Source organism: Hydra viridissima, unplaced genomic scaffold, assembly GCF_058129835.1.
Source record: "Hydra viridissima isolate aposymbiotic clone 2 unplaced genomic scaffold, HvirCarnegie_v1 scaffold_3, whole genome shotgun sequence".
Classification (NCBI taxonomy): Eukaryota; Metazoa; Cnidaria; class Hydrozoa; order Anthoathecata; family Hydridae; genus Hydra; species Hydra viridissima.
Window position 1 is genome coordinate 182,656 of NW_028324302.1, and position 19,823 is coordinate 202,478.

The 19,823-nt window shown below is 28.6% G+C and overlaps 3 protein-coding genes across 3 annotated transcripts; 2 read left to right on the forward strand and 1 right to left on the reverse strand.

Moving 5' to 3' along the window:
• Positions 1–9,027: 9,027 nt before the first annotated feature.
• Positions 9,028–11,557, reverse strand: LOC149890478 (uncharacterized). The gene has a single exon (XM_090082929.1). It carries the CDS (start codon positions 10,458–10,460, stop codon positions 9,825–9,827), a length of 636 nt encoding a protein of 211 aa, XP_089939055.1. The 5' UTR covers positions 10,461–11,557; the 3' UTR covers positions 9,028–9,824.
• Positions 11,558–15,247: 3,690 nt separating this feature from the next.
• LOC149890479 (uncharacterized) lies at positions 15,248–17,058 on the forward strand. Its single transcript, XM_090083362.1, has one exon. It carries the CDS (start codon positions 15,303–15,305, stop codon positions 16,041–16,043), a length of 741 nt encoding a protein of 246 aa, XP_089939488.1. The 5' UTR covers positions 15,248–15,302; the 3' UTR covers positions 16,044–17,058.
• Positions 16,140–19,130, forward strand: LOC149890480 (uncharacterized). Its single transcript, XM_090081027.1, has one exon. It carries the CDS (start codon positions 16,140–16,142, stop codon positions 19,128–19,130), a length of 2,991 nt encoding a protein of 996 aa, XP_089937153.1.
• Positions 19,131–19,823: the final 693 nt, after the last annotated feature.

The window sequence follows — 19,823 nt, forward strand, 5'->3', positions numbered from 1 at the left end:
AAACATCTTTTTCTGAACTCAGCGCTTCCAAAACAAACTTAAATTTTTATATTTAATTAAATACATACTTAAACTTTGTTGTAACTTTTTTGTTCCTCACAGCAAAACTCAGTAGAAACCTTACAACATAATTTGATATGTAAACTAACTTACTTTTAAACATTTGTATAATGTTGTGACTACAAATTTCTGTTTTCCTTTTATCCATCTTTACTAAAACAGGCTGTGTCGTTTTGCTGTCCAACACATTTTTAACTATACTACGCCGCGTTGAACCACTAACACCTTTAACCTGCGTAATCTAAAGAAAACAAAGAATTTAGTTAAAAAAATTCAAGTGCAAACAAAAATATAGTGGAGGAAAAACAAATGAGTTTTCTTCATTAAAAAAAAAAGATAAATATCAAAATCATGTTCTTTGATTGAATTAAACTTTCTTTTACATATACATGCAACAGTCAACAAAATTAAAAGAGAATTTGTTTTAATACTGGAAATGATATCTTCAGGTAAAATAAGCTGATTATATTTTGGACATATTATTTCATTTAGTTGGTTAACCTTTATATTTTCCAAAGACATAAAAAACAAAATAAGTGTTCACACTTTTTTTAGAGTTGCTGGTTGTTTTGGTATTTTACCATAAAATTACTCTGGTAAAGCTGTAAATGAGGATTGATTTCTTTTTTTAGTTCTTTAACATTTATTTTCAAGTCATGTGCTGTGACAATACTTTTTTTTAATGGTAGCAATCATGGAAGATGACCACTGTTTTTTACCAATACCAGGGCAACCAATAAGCTTTTCATTTTTGTTTTAGTGATTTAGTAACATTTAAACTTTACTGAGTTTTTCTATCTGCAGACAATAGCATTCATCGATGAGTTTTCCAGTTCATATTTAAAAGAATTGTTATTGATTTCATTCTTTTGATCATATTCTTTATGGTATCATAACGTTTTGAAAACTTTTAGATGAGTGTACATTCTCTAAATCTGACAACATGACATGGAATACATATTTCAATGTTATTTTCTTGATTTATTCCAATAGCAAACTTTTTTTTTCCCAACCAAATATCCACAAATCCTGTAAATTTGATTCAAATTTTTGTAATGGATTTTCATCTAAAAATAATAAAACTTTTTGGATAGTTCTTGTGAATAACCATCAAACATAACCACATGCATTATGTAGTGTTTATGTTCATGAAATAAATTAAGCTAATAAATCAATAAAAAACTGCATATAGAGTAAAAGATTTTATTTAAGATTATTAGAAACAATTAGTCCAATTTTTTACATAAGAAGAATTTTTATTTCACAAACGATGTAAAGAAAATGTTATCAAATTAGGACAATGGTTAGATGTAAATTTTGAACAAGAAAAAAAATTAAGTGCTAAGATTTTTTATAAATAACAAAAAGTTAAAGATTCATTTAAGTAACAGTAGAAAAACATTTAAGTTTTACCGCTCAAAAAAAATGTAAAAAGACTTCCAAATTTGTAAACAAATCAAAGAAAGAGTTTTTTTTAGGAAGATCCTCTTCAATCATAAAATAATATTCTCCTTTCATTTTCTTACTTCTTAATAAAATTAAGTTACCGAAACACTTCTAACAACCTAAAAGCTGGTTATCAACGTATACGATTTTAAATAACGCAATAAGTAATGAAAAAATGGTCGCTAAGTAAAAATTCATTCTGTAACGAAGGTCCGTAGCAATTTTGAAAGTTCTAAAATTTTCATAATCCAACTGCGCTTGCGCACAATAACCTGTCGCTTATTAACTGAGTTTGAACGACCGTGGAATCCATTAGGTCCTGCCTCATTATTTCCAAGAAGTTCAAGGCGATCAAGGATTTTCTTTTGATTATCATAAATTTAATAAAACTGACTTTTCAGTTCCATAAAAATAGCGTATTGCAATTCTGAAAACAAAAGCTGAGATTTTCAATAAACTTTTTATATATTCATTTGTAAAAAACGACTAAACGTGTAACTTTTTATTTAGATTTAATTAGCTTTTTTAAATTCAATAAATTCTTTATTCTAAAACTAAAATTAAATCATGCAATTGAAAATTTTATATTATTAACAATATAATACAAAAAAATAAGTAAGAAGCAGTTTTCATAAACTCTGTAATATAATATTGATAAAATATATACAAATCAATACAAAAGTAATGGTTATTTGTCATTTCTTTAAAAGAAAAATTAAACATGTATATATCTGGAACTTCTTGAAATAAATTTTCTTCATCACCTCTATTTGAATATTTACCACTTAGCTTATGAGAAAATCCACTACTCTTAGGTTCATTAGAATGAAAAATGAAGTCTAGCTCTTGACTAGTTGCCCAATTTTTTTTTTAATTTTCTAATTGTTGATACATAGAAATTATTTACACACAACTTTTTTATGATGAAAAATTGTCATATAAATAATCATTTAAAAAAATGAAACTTGATATTCTGACTCATCTTCTGTTTGAAATTGAAGCATCTGGTTGCATGTCTCCAATATCCAAGCTTCGAAAATAAATTTAATAAACTCAAAATAATTCCATCCTGACTGCAGGAATAGCCCTCTCAGATATATATGTTCCAAGAGTTTTGAAACTTTTTGGCAGTCAAAAAAGTAATTATTCCAAGATTTCAGTTTCATAAATGTCCGAATGGGGAAATACAAGAATGAATTAGGAAATACTTGATTGCTGACAGGTCTAATTTACAGATGAGTCAAGGTTTTGTCTTTTAAGTTCTGATCGTCGCCCAAGAGAGTACAGAAGACCAAATGAAAGATATTTTGCTAGTAACACTCGAGAAACCACTTTATATGGTAGCAGCTCGTTAATGGTATGAGGTGGAAAACCTTTAACAGTTCGCACAGAGCTTTTTATTACTGATGGTGAACGTCTGACTTCTAGTACCTTTTGCACCGTACTATGGAGATGAATTCCTTCTTATGCAAGATAATGCTAGACTACATACGCCCTATATTGTTACTGAATACTTTATAACAATATTCAAGTTTTGGAGTGGCCAGCTTGCAGTAAAGATAAGAACCCAATAGGACATCTTTGGGACGTAATGGGACGCTGAATTAGAAGCCAACATTCACCAACTAACAGCCTAAACAAGCTGTGACAAAGTCTTATCTGCGTGTGAGATGATACCCCTCCAGAAACGATTAGAAATCTAATTGAAAGTATGCCACGGTGCTATCAGGCGGTAATATCATCAAGAGGTGGTAACACTACTTATTGATAAGTAAAAAATGTTTCAATTTGAACTGTATTAGTGTGCATAACAATAATATTCATTTTACTTTATTTTGTTAAACAAACCATATTTTTGGTTTTAGTAACTTTTTTCACCATCCTCAAAGTAAATTTTATTACTTTCATGGAAATAAATGTGTTCTATTCTTAATATGTTTGTCAAAGTATATGATAATATTGACAGCAATTAAAGGAAATGGAAATGCAGAAATAGTGTGTTAATTTTGGGGTTTAGTGTATTTTCGATTTTTACGAGAAATTTATGAAAATTATTTTTTGCGTAGCTTCAAGAATTTCTTTTTGAGATTAATAACATTGGCAGTCTTGGTAGCCAAAATTGTAAAGACGAATTTAGCTTTTCAAATAAAAGTTCTGTTTAATACGTAAAAGGGAAAGGAGTTTAAAAAGGTTTTTAAAGTTGCAGTGGCACCTCTGTTTCCTCATTATATATAGGGACCTCGAATTTAAATCTGGTCGTTACCTAAATGACCTAATTTTTTTGCTAATGCAGTGCATAAGTCGCGTCATATTTGGAATTTCTGAACACCAAAGTCTAGGAGTACACAGTGGTTTTGTGACCATCAAACTTGGAGTCCTTTTTGGGGTTCCCCATTTCTGATTGAAATACATAGTAGTCGTTTGAAACAATAGTTTCCCACTAGCTTTTATTATGGTAATTGGTTAAACAGTTAATATGTTGGGTACTTCTATTAGCTATTGTAAATAAATGATTTAAAAGCATTTAGGTTGTAAAAAGATTATCAAGGGAGCGAATGAACAAGAGATCAAAGACAAAAATAGAGAGGTGTTGAAGCATGCTCCTAATTGACCAGGAGTTAACCATAAGGTTTATGCAGTTAATTGCTTTTTTTAACCTGTAAAGTTGATTCTTAGACGCATCTAATCATATGTTTACTGTAAATGCTGATCTTGGTGTATATTTTTAGCATTTGGAAAAAAAAGAAATAGTAACGTGTGTGTAATTGATTCGTAGTATTTTTTTAAAATCTTGTTATTTTTAAGAAATTTTGAAAAACTCGTAAAAGAAAGACAAAGTATTCATTCCAATAAAAGATTTATTTTCATTATACAAGTTTACAAGTTACTTTTAAACAGATAATAATCCATTGCTATAAGCTTTGTCAACAAGAGTTGGACCCGAGTTGAAAAGTTAGTACACACTTTTGGAGCATGCTTTACAAGTTCATTCATGATTTGACATTATCTTGATTTTAATTGATCAACATCTTCTGATTGAAAGGAATCAGCAAACACTTGTCTTTTGATTTCAGCATGAAGGAGTTCGATAGGCCAACATTGAAGGACAATGGTGGGTTTATTTTGTTTCAAAACAAATGGAACGTGTTTTTTGTTTAAATACATAACTACTTTTGAAGAATAATGTGATGAAGCTTTGTCTGGCAAAAAGATGCAAGCTTTATCAGGGCAGTGATTCTCAATGTAGGGATTCTCAATGTCTTCGTTGAAGACATTCAAATTTGTACATCTGGGCATCAATGGCCATTTCCTAGTTCCAGATAAAGTAATCAAAAACACTATGATCACACAATGCTTACCAAACACCTAATTTAATGGGAAACTTGGTGCGACCTGAGAAGCAGGATTGTAAGTCAGCCAGCAGAAGTCAGCCATCATTCTCTCATCGGCGCGCCCCTGGTAGCGATGCTCAATAGTTGAAATTGTTTGGTGGAAACGTTCTCCATGCTCGTCTGTAATGTTTCTCTCAAAATGCTTGGGGAAAAAGTTCAAATGGCTATGCGAAAAGTGAATCTTGGGGACATGTGCACATTCATTTCGTTGAAGGCTGATAACAGTTCTGAGATGATGTCTTAATAGCCGTCCGACCGGTGCTTGCCTGAATAAATGAGTTCAAAGAAGAAATCTTTGATAGAATACAAGTATTATGTACTTAATTCCTAAAATTTTCAGATACCTACTCAAAAAGTTCTCCACACAGTCTTTCATAGCCTTCCACGCTCTGAGCTAAATCGGGGACAAGGAATCAGTAAACTGTTGGCTTTTCAAAAGTTTTTGAGTGTCTGGTCCAACGAATACTCCTTCCTTAACTTTTGCAAGTGACAGTTTCGGAAAGGTCTCCTTTATGATTTTCATCGGTTCGCCGACAGAGTGTAATGCCTTAACAAAGTTCTTAAGCAGACCAAGCTTTATGTGCAATGGAGGTATAATAACTTTGTCAGACTGAACAAGTGGCTCATAGCGAATATTGTGAACACCAAGGGTCGCATTGCCTCGTGCTGGCCATTCATTCCTGATGTAATGCTCATGTTTATTAGGTATTATAAATACCAACCAGGTAATTAAGATTACCTGATTGGTATTTGTAATATCCAATGAACAAAGAATACTTACAAATATGCTAAGGCATTTCTTATAACTTTCAATCAAAACATTATTCTATGTTTCAAAGTTCTGTTGCAAATATAATTTCAGGCAGCTTTTCTGTATTTATCACTAAATACATTAAAAAGATTTCTAAACAACTTTATTATATAAAAATTCACGTACAAAATACACTACAGTATTAAACAACTATTTTCAGAGACATGTCAGAATCTAATAAATTCAATTGAGGAAAAGCAAAAAAAGTCCGTATAAAATAAAAAAGTCCTTAATTCACAACCTGTCTATCAAATCCATTTTTTCACCCATCTTTATTAAAATGTGTAAACACAAACATGCTCAAAATACTTAATCACCACTTTGTATTTGTCCTGAGTTGTAGCATATTGGATAATTTAGATATTTTTTCAGCTATTTTGAAGATGGTAAACCATAGCTATTTAGCTGCGTTTGAAAGATCAATGTAAGATAGTGGTTTGTTATCTAACAGAGCTTGATCAATTTTTCTTGTCATATAAGCAATGTAAACGTTATAACTTTTTCTGTCTACGAAATAAATGAAGATTTAGAAATATTAATTAAATGACTCTTTAAACAAAGTCAAAGTAAAAAATTGTTATCTAGAAATATTAGAGATTTAAGTATTGATATATCTGGATTTGGTAAACAATAATATCACTTAATCTTCTCATTAATCGAGGATGGCTTGATTATAATTGACTATGGTATTTGGAAAACCTCTTTTTCAGCCAGAGTATAGCATTGTAGAGAACTTTTGAAGAAAAGTTACATAAGGAAACGATATCAAGAACTTTCAATAACAATTAAGCAATAATTCAAATTGGTGGATCCGTTTCTTCACTGATTGAGGCAACAGAAAAAAAGCAAACAACTATTGGACATTGAATGAAAGTTTTTGAGCCAGATTTAGATATTCCAGATCTGTGACGATTATCACCAGAAACAAAAATCTTTTCATTTTTTTCAGTACATTTTTAGAGAACAAAATCAAAGTACGTTGAAACCTGTATTCTATAGGAAGAAAAAAAATTAAGTTAATTTTACAGATACAAGATCCATTTCATCATGATTGGGTTTTAACAACATCAAATATACTCAGATTTGTCAAGAATCTGAAAATCGTGCTCAAATTATAAAAGCAAATAGTATTCAAGTTTACATGAATAACATTTCAAAATCTTATGTAGTTAATTCAACATCTAATGCTATTTATACAAGTTTTCCAGCCAGTTCAGTCCAGTAAGTGTAATAAATGTATATATATATATATATATATATATATATATATATATATATATATATATATATATATATATATATATAAGGTTAGGTAAACATCTTCCAATTGTTATTGAACGTTTGATAGGAACGTTTAAGAGCTGTCAAAATATCTTAAGCATAGCGTTTGCAGTGAACATTATGTCAACGTTTGCAGCCAGTTATTTTAACATTCGATACAAACGTTCCAGAGATGTAAATCGGAGTTCACTTAAATTGGTATACGTAAGTTTTAAACGAAGCAATCAAACTTTATGGATACAAAACAGTAATTGTTACGTGGAAACCATTGTGCTTCTGTATCATTTTTCGGGCGTTGTTCTCCATTTTGAGTCTGTGATCAAATAACTTTTTTTGTATAACACTTTATGAATTTTCTGTAAAGTTTGTAATAAAGTCAAAGCGTGAAAGTTCTTATTATTTTATTGTGATGAGTTACTGAACTGATCGGTCTTGAGTGAAACTGCTTTCTTCATTGTGAACATAAATGATACTATATTTTTCTGTTTTTTTTTTCTTCTGAAATAAGCTATGGCATAGGCTGATAAGTATTTAAAGTTTGAAAATTTTAATATTTTAATTAGGCTAATAATTTGATTTTAGAAAAAATTTTTAACTTAAGCTTCTATAAGGTAACTATTGAAAAAAGTTCAAAAGACTGCCAAAACCTATATAGGGGTACTGTAAAGTAGTAAATTAGAATATATTCAAAGTTTGCAGTACCCTAAATTTAAACTTCTTGCATTTTTAGTGAGATTAGTTATTGAAAACCATTATTTAACAAAAGGTTTCAAGATTTCGTTTATAACTGAGAAAAGATTTTTTTTTAAAAAAAAAAAAAAAAAAAAAGAATTGATTGTTTTATCGAAAATGGCTTTTCTAACTATGTATTTATATGTATTTTACTAGGTCTGTTCTTAAATATTAACTAAATTTTGTTATTAGGTGCTAATTAAAATTGTTACATTTTTATTTCATTTTATTTCATATTTAATTCTTTTAACTATTTCTTTAAATGTTTTTTGATTTTTTAATATACTAGGAAGATTCTCATTCAAAATCTAAGCATACATCATTCATAGCTGTTTATCGACCCAAACCAAAAATCAATATTTTACACATGAGCAAAAAATATGAGATAGTGAAAAAACCTTCCTCTCCTACCAATAATATTATACCACCTCTACTGCTCCTAATAAAGATATTAAGAAGAGGGCGTACTATGAATCCAAATCACAAAAATGTGGCCAAAAGTCGTTTTTCAAAAGTATTCCAATATATATATATTTTTTATAATTTAGAAAGAATATTTACCCAAGAGCTGAAAAAAATATTTTGCAGAAGTTTTAATACGCCCTTTATATGTTTTGGGAGTGATTTATTGCGCTTAAAAAATAAAATAAAAATTCCCAGAATAATTCACGAATTTTTGTATTTTTTTAAATAAGAGAATTTTTATATAATTGTTAAACATTTGTAAACTTTTTTAAAAGTTCATTTTCTTATATTATTGTTAATATGGTAATAACTCGATTTTTTAGCTTTCGATTTTGGGTTTTTGAAGAAAGAAGAAAAATTTTTAAATTATGTATTTTCCCGGTTACAAAAAGTGATAAAGCTTAAAATGTCCACTTTTCACTTCTCCTAAATATCTATCACATTAATTTGAATGTATTGGGTATAAAACAAATAATTTTTTAGCTGCTCAAATTTGCTCCATTTTGGTTTTATGTCAATTGTTTCAAAAAAAGGCAGAAAAAGCCCGGGGGGGGGGAAAAGGGATGAGAACAACAAATGCAAGACTTCATTTCAGCATTTTTATAACTTGAGATCTTTTAAAGTTTATATATATACTTTAAAAGATCTAAAATATATATATATATACACACACGTATAAACCAATATTTGCAACATTTCGTAATATAGTAAAAATATTATTTAAAAAATGTTTATTGTTTATCAAGCAAAAGGTTTAAAACTTCAGAATCTAAGTTAACAGCACTAATAGATTTAGTTTTTTTGAAGATGAATGATAATACTATTGGATCACTACGTAACAGCAGATAATGATATTGGTTTTCCATTGAATTTTTTCTAGAAATTTTACATGTATGGTTTAGTCTTGCATTTCGAATGTATTTATTTTGTGCTTCCTGTGTCTCTTCTGAGTATATACCTATTGGGAGTTCAAAGCAATCAGAAATTTGATAACCATGCTCTAATAGCTTGTGTAATGTAGGTGGCATTATGTACCAGTTATATTTTTCAATTATTATTTCAGAAGTAGCTAAACAATATTTTTTGAAGGCCCCCAAATCAAGGTGGTATCCACTGCACACAGCTTTCATTATTTTTCTCAATCTAACAATTATTTTAACATCAACTCCTGTAATGTCTGCAAAAGTATCTGCATTGTCAAATGCTCTTCTGGCTGTGTTACCTGTGTTTGAGGAACCATAGCCATGCTTTGGCATATCGACAACAAGGCGGAGCTCGCTTCTAAACCTATTCTGAATTTCATTTTTTTTGCTCAATAACAGAAAGCTTATGTTCTTTTGATCTTGCCTGATACTTTTTAATTTTCATTTTATATCCTAAGTGTAGCACATACTCAAAATGTCTAATCCAACAATGTAAAGTAGATAGTCCCATAGTAAGAAATTTTTTATTTGGAGTAAGCATTCTCATTTTTACTAGATTGTTCATCTCACTCGGTTTCACAAAACAAATATTGCACGATTGTGATGAATTCGAAAACATGATAGCATTTACCGACTTGCCATCCAACATAGTCAAGTCAACAACAATTTTAATTGTTATGGAGCAGTGCTTTTTACTATTGAGAAGATCTAGATCTAAAATATAGTCTTGCAAATTTTTGATTTGTCTTCTAAGATTTTTTCTTCTGCTGCAATGAGTTCATTTGTTTCCTTTAGGTATTGTAGTTCAAGAGGTCTACAAAAATGAGGGCTGGATGGTTTAGAATTATTCCAGATGTTTGAACCCCCTATTTTTAATTTCAAAGGAACTATTGCAGTTTGAAATACTGACTGTTCATTCTGCACTCCAGTAGTAAGATCAGTATCATCAAACCTTTGATTATAAATACTTTGTGAAGATGCACCATCCATGCCACATTTCAAATTGAATACTCCATGTGTAACTGTTTCATCTAAATTTTGAAGCTGCTCAGAATATAGTTTCAAAATTCGAAGCAAGGTATGGTTAACCATGTTCTGCAAACTACACTTTGCAGACGTTTCTGTAATATGCAAACCCTCTGGATAACAATCTGCTTTTGATTTTAGGATTGCCTTTAATGGGGGATAAATGTCAGCATTTTGCATCAGAGATGAGTTTCGAATAATCTGGTATTGTAAATCACTCAAATGACATTGAATTTTAAGTGATAAAGCTTGATCAGCAGACATCATAGTTGGCTGATAATTATCAGATTGGTAAGTTTGGCCTGATAGATCTTTAGAAAACATTTTAATATTTTTTCCCAAATCAGATTTTCCAGGACTTGACTTTGCACGTACAACTGCAGCTTCTGCTAATTCTTCAGTTGTATCAGTTTTAGCCAAACTAAAATAAAAATAAACAACATCATCATTTGATAAACTATTTCCATTATAATAATTTTAAAAATTGATACTATGGAAAACTGCCTTAACCAAACAAGTGTGGAACTGTGGGTGTATATTTTTCAACCACAAAAAAACTGTGTTTGATTATAATGAAAAATAGACTTCTAGAACAGGATTGATTATTTTTATTGTGACACCATCACTAGGAAGATTACTATCCAAGGTTTAAGAGCTCCTCTTACCTCTTATTTTATATAAGAGTTTTCCTGCTCCATCACAACTAAGATGTCTCACCTGCCCTGCTATATATATATATATTTTTATTGAAACTTATCTTTTTAATCAGTGGCTTTAAAAACAAAAATAACAATTTTAAGCTAGAAACAATCTTGAAACTTTCCTCCTTTTTGTTCGTAATGAATACTCTATCCATTCTTTTTCTGGTCGTCCAGTTTTTAAAGTTGAATCAAGTTTAGTATTTTGATTCTGAAACAAATTACCCTCTAACCAGGGCACTTCTTGTTTAACTAATCTTTTAAAATTACGATTATGCTTTGCATATATAACCCTAAATTTATAAATAAAAAGTCTAATTTTTTTCTGACAGTTCTACATCAGACAGTTCTTCATTGGTTAGCAATTTATTTCTTGCTTCAGTTTCTAAAACGGCTTACAAATTCGCATGATTAACACCAACTTCTTGAATTATGTTTATAAGTTCTAATCTTTTCATATTTAATCAACAACAAAGAAAAAACACCTGTATAATCTTCTAGATGCACTCTTTGCAAGAAATGTTTTATGAAAACAAAGCTATAAATTTTCTTTACAGAAAACGACTCTATCTTGAGTTTAAATACAGTTTACATCTGTTTAAACTAAAAAGATTGCACAAAGTTCACTTTCTGTTAAAATAAAAAAATCGGAAAAAAGTTTTGGCCGCTTTTTCGCAATTTGGACTCATTGTGGGGCGTCAACATTTTCTTTTTCTTACAACATACGGAAGTTTTGGAATTAAAATGCGAAATTTTTTAAAAGAACACAATAGCTATTATTCTCTTATCGCGTTTTTCCATCATATTTCACTTTATGGTGCTTGAATGCTTTGTTGAATTTGAGATGTTTGTTCTGGCTGAAATTAACTTTAAAGTTCTTTTGTAATTTTAAAGTTGTCGTTACAGGTAAAATAAACAATAGCTTGTAAGAAACAGAATTTTTTTAATAGGAAAATTTTATATTGAGGTCTAAAAAATTAATATTTTTAACATATAGGCATCTTGAACAATGGTTGCAAAAAACACTCATTTAAGTGCATAATACATCCTCAAGAATGTTAATTTTCTAGATTTACCATACTTATACTTTTCACTTAAAACAACAGATTAGTAATTAAATTCTCCCTACATCAAAAATGCTTTCAATCAGCTTCCGCTAGGCTTTTATATTGCTTAAATGTCTTCATGCAAACGAAACATCAGCAATTGAATAATTTAAAAGTCTTGCGGAAGCTAAAACATTTGCTTGAAATTAAGGCATGCCTTGTCGAATAGCATGTTTAATCATTTTATATATCTATCACTCTAAATTAGCATAGAACTCAAGTGTAAAGAGAAGCTAGGGTTTTACAAAGGCCAGCATTCTGACTTTATTTTCTTTATTATTATTTTCTCTAGAACTCTATGCTAGTTTACGTAAGTAGTGTTTTCTTTCTGTTAACATAAAAAAAAAGATTACCTTTAGTCCTATTATACAATTCATTTGAATATTATGAGAAAAAAAAACGATTCGAAAGAAAAATAAAAAGCAACAAAGTGAAACTTTATGATTATAACTCACATAGTTGTCTCTGAAGCAAAAATGATTGAGGCTTGTTTGAATTCGAAGGTTTTTAATTCATCATTAAAGTCCAGGTTTCCAAAAGAGTTTTTAAAAATTCTTTGTTACAATTTATTTTAAAATCTATCACGAACTTATTTAATTTTTCTTTTAATATTACCGACCACATCAGTAGTTTAATTTGTAAGAATGTTGGTAGCATAACAATGCTGTGTATAATGTTCTTTTTTTTTGCTATTACTATTAATATAAAAAGCCTTTAACATATCTGTTCTTATCAATTCAATTTTGTTGGCGCTCCAGCTTTCCGTCCAGAATGATTTCATTTCAAAGTGCACAATGAGATAAAGCATTTGGTTATTATTGATCAAATTTTTTTTGAACACAAATTTTCTTATTATGAGAAAGGATAAATAGCGATGTGGAATATTTGGAATTGTTAAAACTTTAGGTCAATTATTAAGTCAATTGAGCAAATGCAAGTCAGCTGCATATTTGTTTTAGAATCTTCTCTAATTTAGCAGCTGCTGCCAAAGCCTTATTTGCCTAAAAAGGAATAAGCCTCTTATAATTTTCAAATTTAAACTGTTTAGGAATTATTCTTTACAATTTTAAATTGCAGGAATTTATTTTAAAAAGTCATCAAGGATTTAAGAGCTAACTCCTTGATTTCTGTCCTATTCAACTATTGAGAGAAAAATTAATTCCTTTGATCTTAACCATACTCCAAGTAGGTAAGTACTCCGAGTAGGTAAGTCTCCAAGTAGGTAAGTCTCTCCATTAATGTTAACTAAAAAAGCCATTCTATCCCTCGTTAATAATTTTCCTTTGTTTAGCTCAAACAAGGTCTTGCCATCAAAATGAATTATACATGGATATGGAGATGCGTCTGTGGCTGCTTTAACATCTTCTTTTGAAATGGTTTCTAAGCTTTTCATTTACTTTTTTTATTTCGCTATATGCGGTAGACTGACTGCTTTAAGTTTCTTTAAGATCAACACCTGATTGATATAGATTTGCATTTTTTACCTTCTGTAAAATATTTGGTGATATATCACAGGCTGTAGAAGTAAGCGGATTTTTTGCATTTACTGTGTTTGGGTTTTCAGAGACTTCTAAATGATACCAATCACCTGGATCGAATTCAGAGTCAATTGAAGAATCATCGCTCAGAATTCTGTCTATAAGTTCAACGTTGGGTACATAATCTCTCAAACTCTTAGGCAGTGAACAATTTTTCTTCCTGATATGGGATTTTGAATTATGGATTGTGAACGATTTTTCTTCCTGATGTGGATAAAATATTTTGAACACTTTTTCCTACATACTGAATTAAAACTTCATTTATGTTATGAACATCTAAGAGTCATTAAAACATCTAAAATCATTTCTTTTAAGTTTTCCCCAAATAATGCACTTAAATAAATATTACTAGTGTTATCTTTATCAGCATGTGTTGCTGTATAAATACCTTGCTGATCTATTAGATGACCATTCCTTTCAATAGGAGAAATATTTATGCTTTCATATTCCGTATAAGGATCACTTATATGCTTTCTATATGAATGAATTTTAAGGGCATGGACACTGTCATACGTTCTGCAACAACCAACTTGTCTGCAAGGAATTTTACAATTTTGTGTTGAAGAAATACCATGGCGGTAATGAAAATGTTTTAAAAGATCACTGACAGTCTTTAATGATTCTAAATTTGAGTCACAAAATACATAAAAGTAACCCATTGTTTATTCTAATATTGATAAAAATGTTAAATGCAAAAAAATACAAATGAAAAACTTAAAAATATACACAGTTTTAGACTTATTCAAAATTTTACTACTTCTCAAAATTCTAATTTTTTAGTTTTAACGCATGCGTTTTTTGAACAACTTTTAATACATATCTTCTGCCAAACCGAATGTGGACTTTGCATTTAACGCATTCGTTAGAACGATGGTAATAAAATTTCACATTTCCGTAATTTAATTGTGAAAGCAACACAAAATCAAGTGTTAGTTTTCAACACAAGGTTTTTTACAGTGCTTAATTTATATAATTTATTTTAGAAAATAATTCATATTTTGAGAATTAAACCAATTTATCCAATTGCTTGATATTTTGAGGTAAGTTTGTTTTGTTTTCTAGCTACTGCACAAATCTGTTGTTGTTCTGATTATACACTATTCTATTAAGTGTCTCCTAAGTTTTAATCCTATGTTTTCTCCTATGTTTATAACACTGGAAAAGCATATTTAAATTTAGCAGTCATATTAATGTATGTATGTGTATATATATATATATATATATATATATATATATATATATATATATATATATATATGTATATATGTATATGTATATGTATAAATGTATATGTATTTATATATATAACCACAACTTTTATATGGAGGAGAAAGGCGAGTTTCTAGACTAAGGAGGGCTAAAAGTTTATAATGATGATTAATTCGCTCAGTAATTGATTTAAATAATGAATTAGATTAATATTCATTTAAATAAATAGTTCTATTATGATTAGCTAGGTATAGAGTTGTATTATACTTTAAAACTTTGCTCTTGATTTAGATATATATTAGATTTTTTATTAGATATATATTAGATATATATTAGATATATATTAGATATATATTAGATATATATTAGATATATATTAGATATATATTAGATATATATTAGATATATATTAGATATATATTAGATATATATTAGATATATATTAGATATATATTAGATATATATTAGATATATATTAGATATATATTAGATATATATTAGATTAGATATATATTAGATTTAGATATATATTTAGATTTTTTTTTTTTTTTTTTTTTTTTTTTTTTTTTTTGCGGCATCGTAAGAGCAAGACGTGTTTTTGAAAAAATTTTCAATATGGAAGTTACAATGAAAAATATTGAAAAACTAATAACCAACAAACTGGAAGAACAAAAAAAAGGTATTCTTAGTGAAACTATCAACCTTTTAAAAAAACAGGAAAAGATATTTAGCGATATCATAAGTGCAAATCTAAAAATATTAACAGATCGGCTTGACAAACTTGAAAACGAGTTTAATAAAAGCAAATCGAAGGTTAAAATAATTGAAAAAGACATCAACGATATAAAGGAAAGCATCAACTTTCAGGAAGAAAATTTCTTAAAAAAATTATCGGAAACAAACAGTCTGATGGCTAGCGAAATTAACAATTTAAAAAAAAAAAATATTGACCTTGAAAATCGTTCACGCCGTAATAACCTAAGGATTGATGGCTTATCTGAGCTGCCCATGGAATCTTGGAATGACTGTACAAAGAAAGTTAAAGATCTATTTAGAAATAAACTGGAAATCTCTGAAGACGTAATAATTGAAAGAGCTCACCGCATTGGAAAAATAAATGAAGATAACTCTCCAAGAACTATAATAATTAAACTACTAGACTTCCAAAATAAAAATAAAATCTTAACGCTATCAAAAAAACTCAAAGGAACCGGAATATTCATTAATGAAGACTACGCGAACGAAACGATGGAAATAAGAAAAAAGCTATGGGAAGATGTTAAAAGATTCCGAAAGGAAGGTAAATTTGCTATAATCAAATATGATAAAATATTCGTCAGAGATTTTCGTAAATAACTTTAATTTTAAAAAAGTACTTAATCGAGATATGTGAAATAGTTCTGTACATTTTTTATTATGCTAGCACGTTTTTGATTTATCGCACTTTACGCTATGACTGACGCAAACATAAACAAAACAATAGATTTTGAAACGCTGCGTTTCAATGCCTTCGAAACTGCTAATAATATTTTACTAAACGATTTTTACGACTCTGATGCACAAATTTTTCACAGAAATAATTTTGATTCGAAATATTTTGAAACTGAAACTTTTAAAATTGAACTCGAAACTTTAAAAAATAATTTTACTGCAATACACATAAATATAAGAAGTATAAATAAAAATTTTGATAAACTAAAACACTTTCTAATAGATTGCAATTACTCATTTAGTATGATTTGCATAACCGAAACGTGGTGTTCTGATGAATTACTTCAAACGAACACAAATTTTCAAATTCCAAATTATAAACTAATATCTTTTGAAAGAAAAACAAATAAAAGGGGAGGAGGGATCTCAACGTATATCCGAAATAATCAAGTGTTTAAAGTAAGACAAGACCTCTCTATCTCTGATACTGATAGTGAAGTCTTTACTATTGAGATAACGGGTAATAAATCAAAAAGTATTATAATTTCCACTTGCTATAGACCTCCAGAAGGTGATATAAATAAATTTACAAATTTTTTTAATGAAATCTTTCTCAAAATAAATGATAAGGGAAAAAATATTTTCTTTATAGGGGATTTAAATATTAACAGTTTAAACTACAAAGAAAACGCTGATACTAAACTCTTTTTTGATAATCTGTTTCAATTGTGTATCCTCCCAATCATCAACAAACCTACCCGAGTAACCCCAACCTCCGTTTCTGCTATAGACAATATATTAACAAATACATTTCTAGAAACCTCTTTAAAAGCAGGAATTATCAAAACCGATATATCAGATCATTTTCCTATTTATTTTTCATTATCTCAAGATCTAAAAACCTTTAACAATACCAAAACCAAAATTTATAAAAGAAAAATCAATCAAATCTCTATCAAAAATTTTAAAGACTCGCTATCTATAGTAAATTGGGATGGAGTATATCAAGAATGTAACCTTGGACACACAAACTCCGCATACAATTTGTTTATTAATATTTTTCTAGACCACTACAATAAACATTTCCCTGTTGAAGAGAAAGAAATAAAGTTAAAACATTTAAACTGCCCATGGATAACTAACGGGATTAGAAAATCATCAAAAACAAAACAAAAATTATATATCAAGTTTTTAAAAAACAGAAATGAAACTAACTTAACTACATACAAGGAATACAAAAATCTGTTTGAAAAAATTAGAAAGAATTCTAAAAAAATATATTATTCAAAACAACTACAAAAAAGCAAAGGTGATATTAAAAAAACCTGGAACATATTGAAAGAAATAATAGGTAAAAACCATACAAAATCAAATGATTTACCTGATAAAATTATCGTTAATGAAACTGAATATATCGACAAAAATTTTATCGCTGAAAACTTTAATAGCTTTTTTGCAAACATAGGCCCTAACATGGCTTCAAATATTCAATGCCCTGATATCTCCTTCGAAACCTATATCACAAACCAACATCACTGTTTAAATATTTTCTCTGGACTAAACCATGAAGAACTAGAAATTGCAAAAAACTCACTTAAGACGTATAAGGCTCCTGGGTTAGACGACATTTGTAGCTATATAGTTGTAAATGTGTTTTCAGTGATAAAACAACCAATATATGAAATATTTAAATCTTCAATTATTACAGGATCTGTACCGAATAAATTAAAAATAGCTAAGGTAATACCAATATTAAAAACCGGAGATTCATTTACACTAAATAACTACAGACCAATCTCAGTTCTACCTGTATTTTCAAAACTTTTGGAGAGAGTAATATACAATAAACTGTATAAATATCTAACAAATAACAAAATCCTAAATGAAAAACAGTTTGGCTTCCAAAAGCAACATTCAACCGAACACGCAATTCTAGATCTTATTAATAATATAAATAACTCCTTTGAAAACAAAAAATACGTCCTTGGAGTCTTTGTTGATTTATCTAAGGCGTTTGACACAGTAGATCACGCTATTTTAATTAGGAAAATGGAAAAATATGGGATAAAAGGTGTTGCACTAAACTGGTTCAAAAATTTTTTACTAGACAAAAAACAATGCGTTATTGCTCATAAAAAAAAAGCTTCAAAATTACTCAAAATAAAATACGGTGTCCCCCAAGGTTCCATTCTTGCACCTCTTTTGTTTTTAATATACATAAACGATCTTCCTAAAGCCTCGAGTAAATTGGATGTCATAATGTTCGCAGACGACACTAATTTATTTTATGCATCCTCATCTATTACAGAACTTTATGAAACTACAAATACTGAACTTGAAAAAATAAACAGTTGGTTAAAATCTAACAAATTATCGCTAAACACAGAAAAAACCAAATACATTCTTTTTCATCCTAACTTTATAAAAATACCTTCCGATTTACCTTCGTTAAATATAGATAATAAAGAAATAGAGAGAACCCGAGCAACTAAATTTCTAGGGATACTTATTGATGAGAACATCTCTTGGAAATCACATATAGATATTTTAAATACTAAAATATCAAAAAACATTGGTATCCTTTACAAAGCAAGTTCTATACTGTCTCCTGATAATTTAAAGTTCTTATACTTCTCGTTCATACAAAGCTACTACATATACGCTAATGTTGCATGGGCGAGTACACATAGATCCAAACTAACCACACTATATCGAAAACAAAAACATGCTGCAAGAATAGTTTTTAATAAGGATAGACTCTCGCATGCTGAGCCACTATTAAAAAATTTGAAAGCATTAAATGTATATCAAATCAATATATTCCAAAATTTGTTATTTATGCTCAAATATAAACTTGGACTTGTTCCTTCTCACTTTTCAAAGAATTTCTTTCAAAATAGCAACAATAGATACCATACCAGAGGAACGGGAAACTTCAAAGTACCTTTCCAAAACACTACTCTCTCGCGCTTTTCTATTTCGTACCGTGGTCCTTGTCTATATAACAAATAAGTATCCAAAAATACCCAACTGGAAAAATCGAATAACTTAAATACTCTGAAAACATTATTAAAAGATCTTATTTTAAACACTAACAACTTTATGAACTTTTATTAAGCCTAAAACATTCAAAACTATATATAAAACTAACTTTGTTCCGAAACCAATATCAATTCTAATAACTCTAAAAACTGTAAATAACTCAAAAACAAACAACAACAACAACAGTAATAAATTATATTATTTATCAACACTAATAAATAAATAAATTTTTATTTATCAACACTATATATTAAAAAACGACTTTATATTACCTATTTAGAAAGTCGTGTACCTACTTATATTTATGTGTATTGTAATAAAATTAAAAAATTAAAAAAAAAAAAAAAAAAAAAAAAAATTTTTTTCTTTTTTTTTTTTCTTTTTTTTTTTTTTTTGTTTTGTCTGCATTCTTTGTTTTTTGCATTTTTACTTTCATTCTGTCGAAACTGATGACATGATTTTTTAAATATAAATTTATTTTAAATTGAAGTATCCAAAAATATTAATAACGCAAAGAGGTTTCTTGATGACAAGACCATCGGTCTTCTGCAAGTTTCCCGCGTTCTTTGAAGTAATCTAACACTTTACAGTTTTATTTCATATAATATTTGTTATAACGTAATCTTGTGATTTTTTTTTTTTTTTTTTTTTTTTTTTTTTTTA

Bases quoted from the DNA above. Each gene is read 5' to 3' on its own strand.
- LOC149890478 (XM_090082929.1), bottom strand. From the start codon at position 10,460: ATGTTTTCTAAAGATCTATCAGGCCAAACTTACCAATCTGATAATTAT.
- LOC149890479 (XM_090083362.1), top strand. From the start codon at position 15,303: ATGGAAGTTACAATGAAAAATATTGAAAAACTAATAACCAACAAACTG.
- LOC149890480 (XM_090081027.1), top strand. From the start codon at position 16,140: ATGACTGACGCAAACATAAACAAAACAATAGATTTTGAAACGCTGCGT.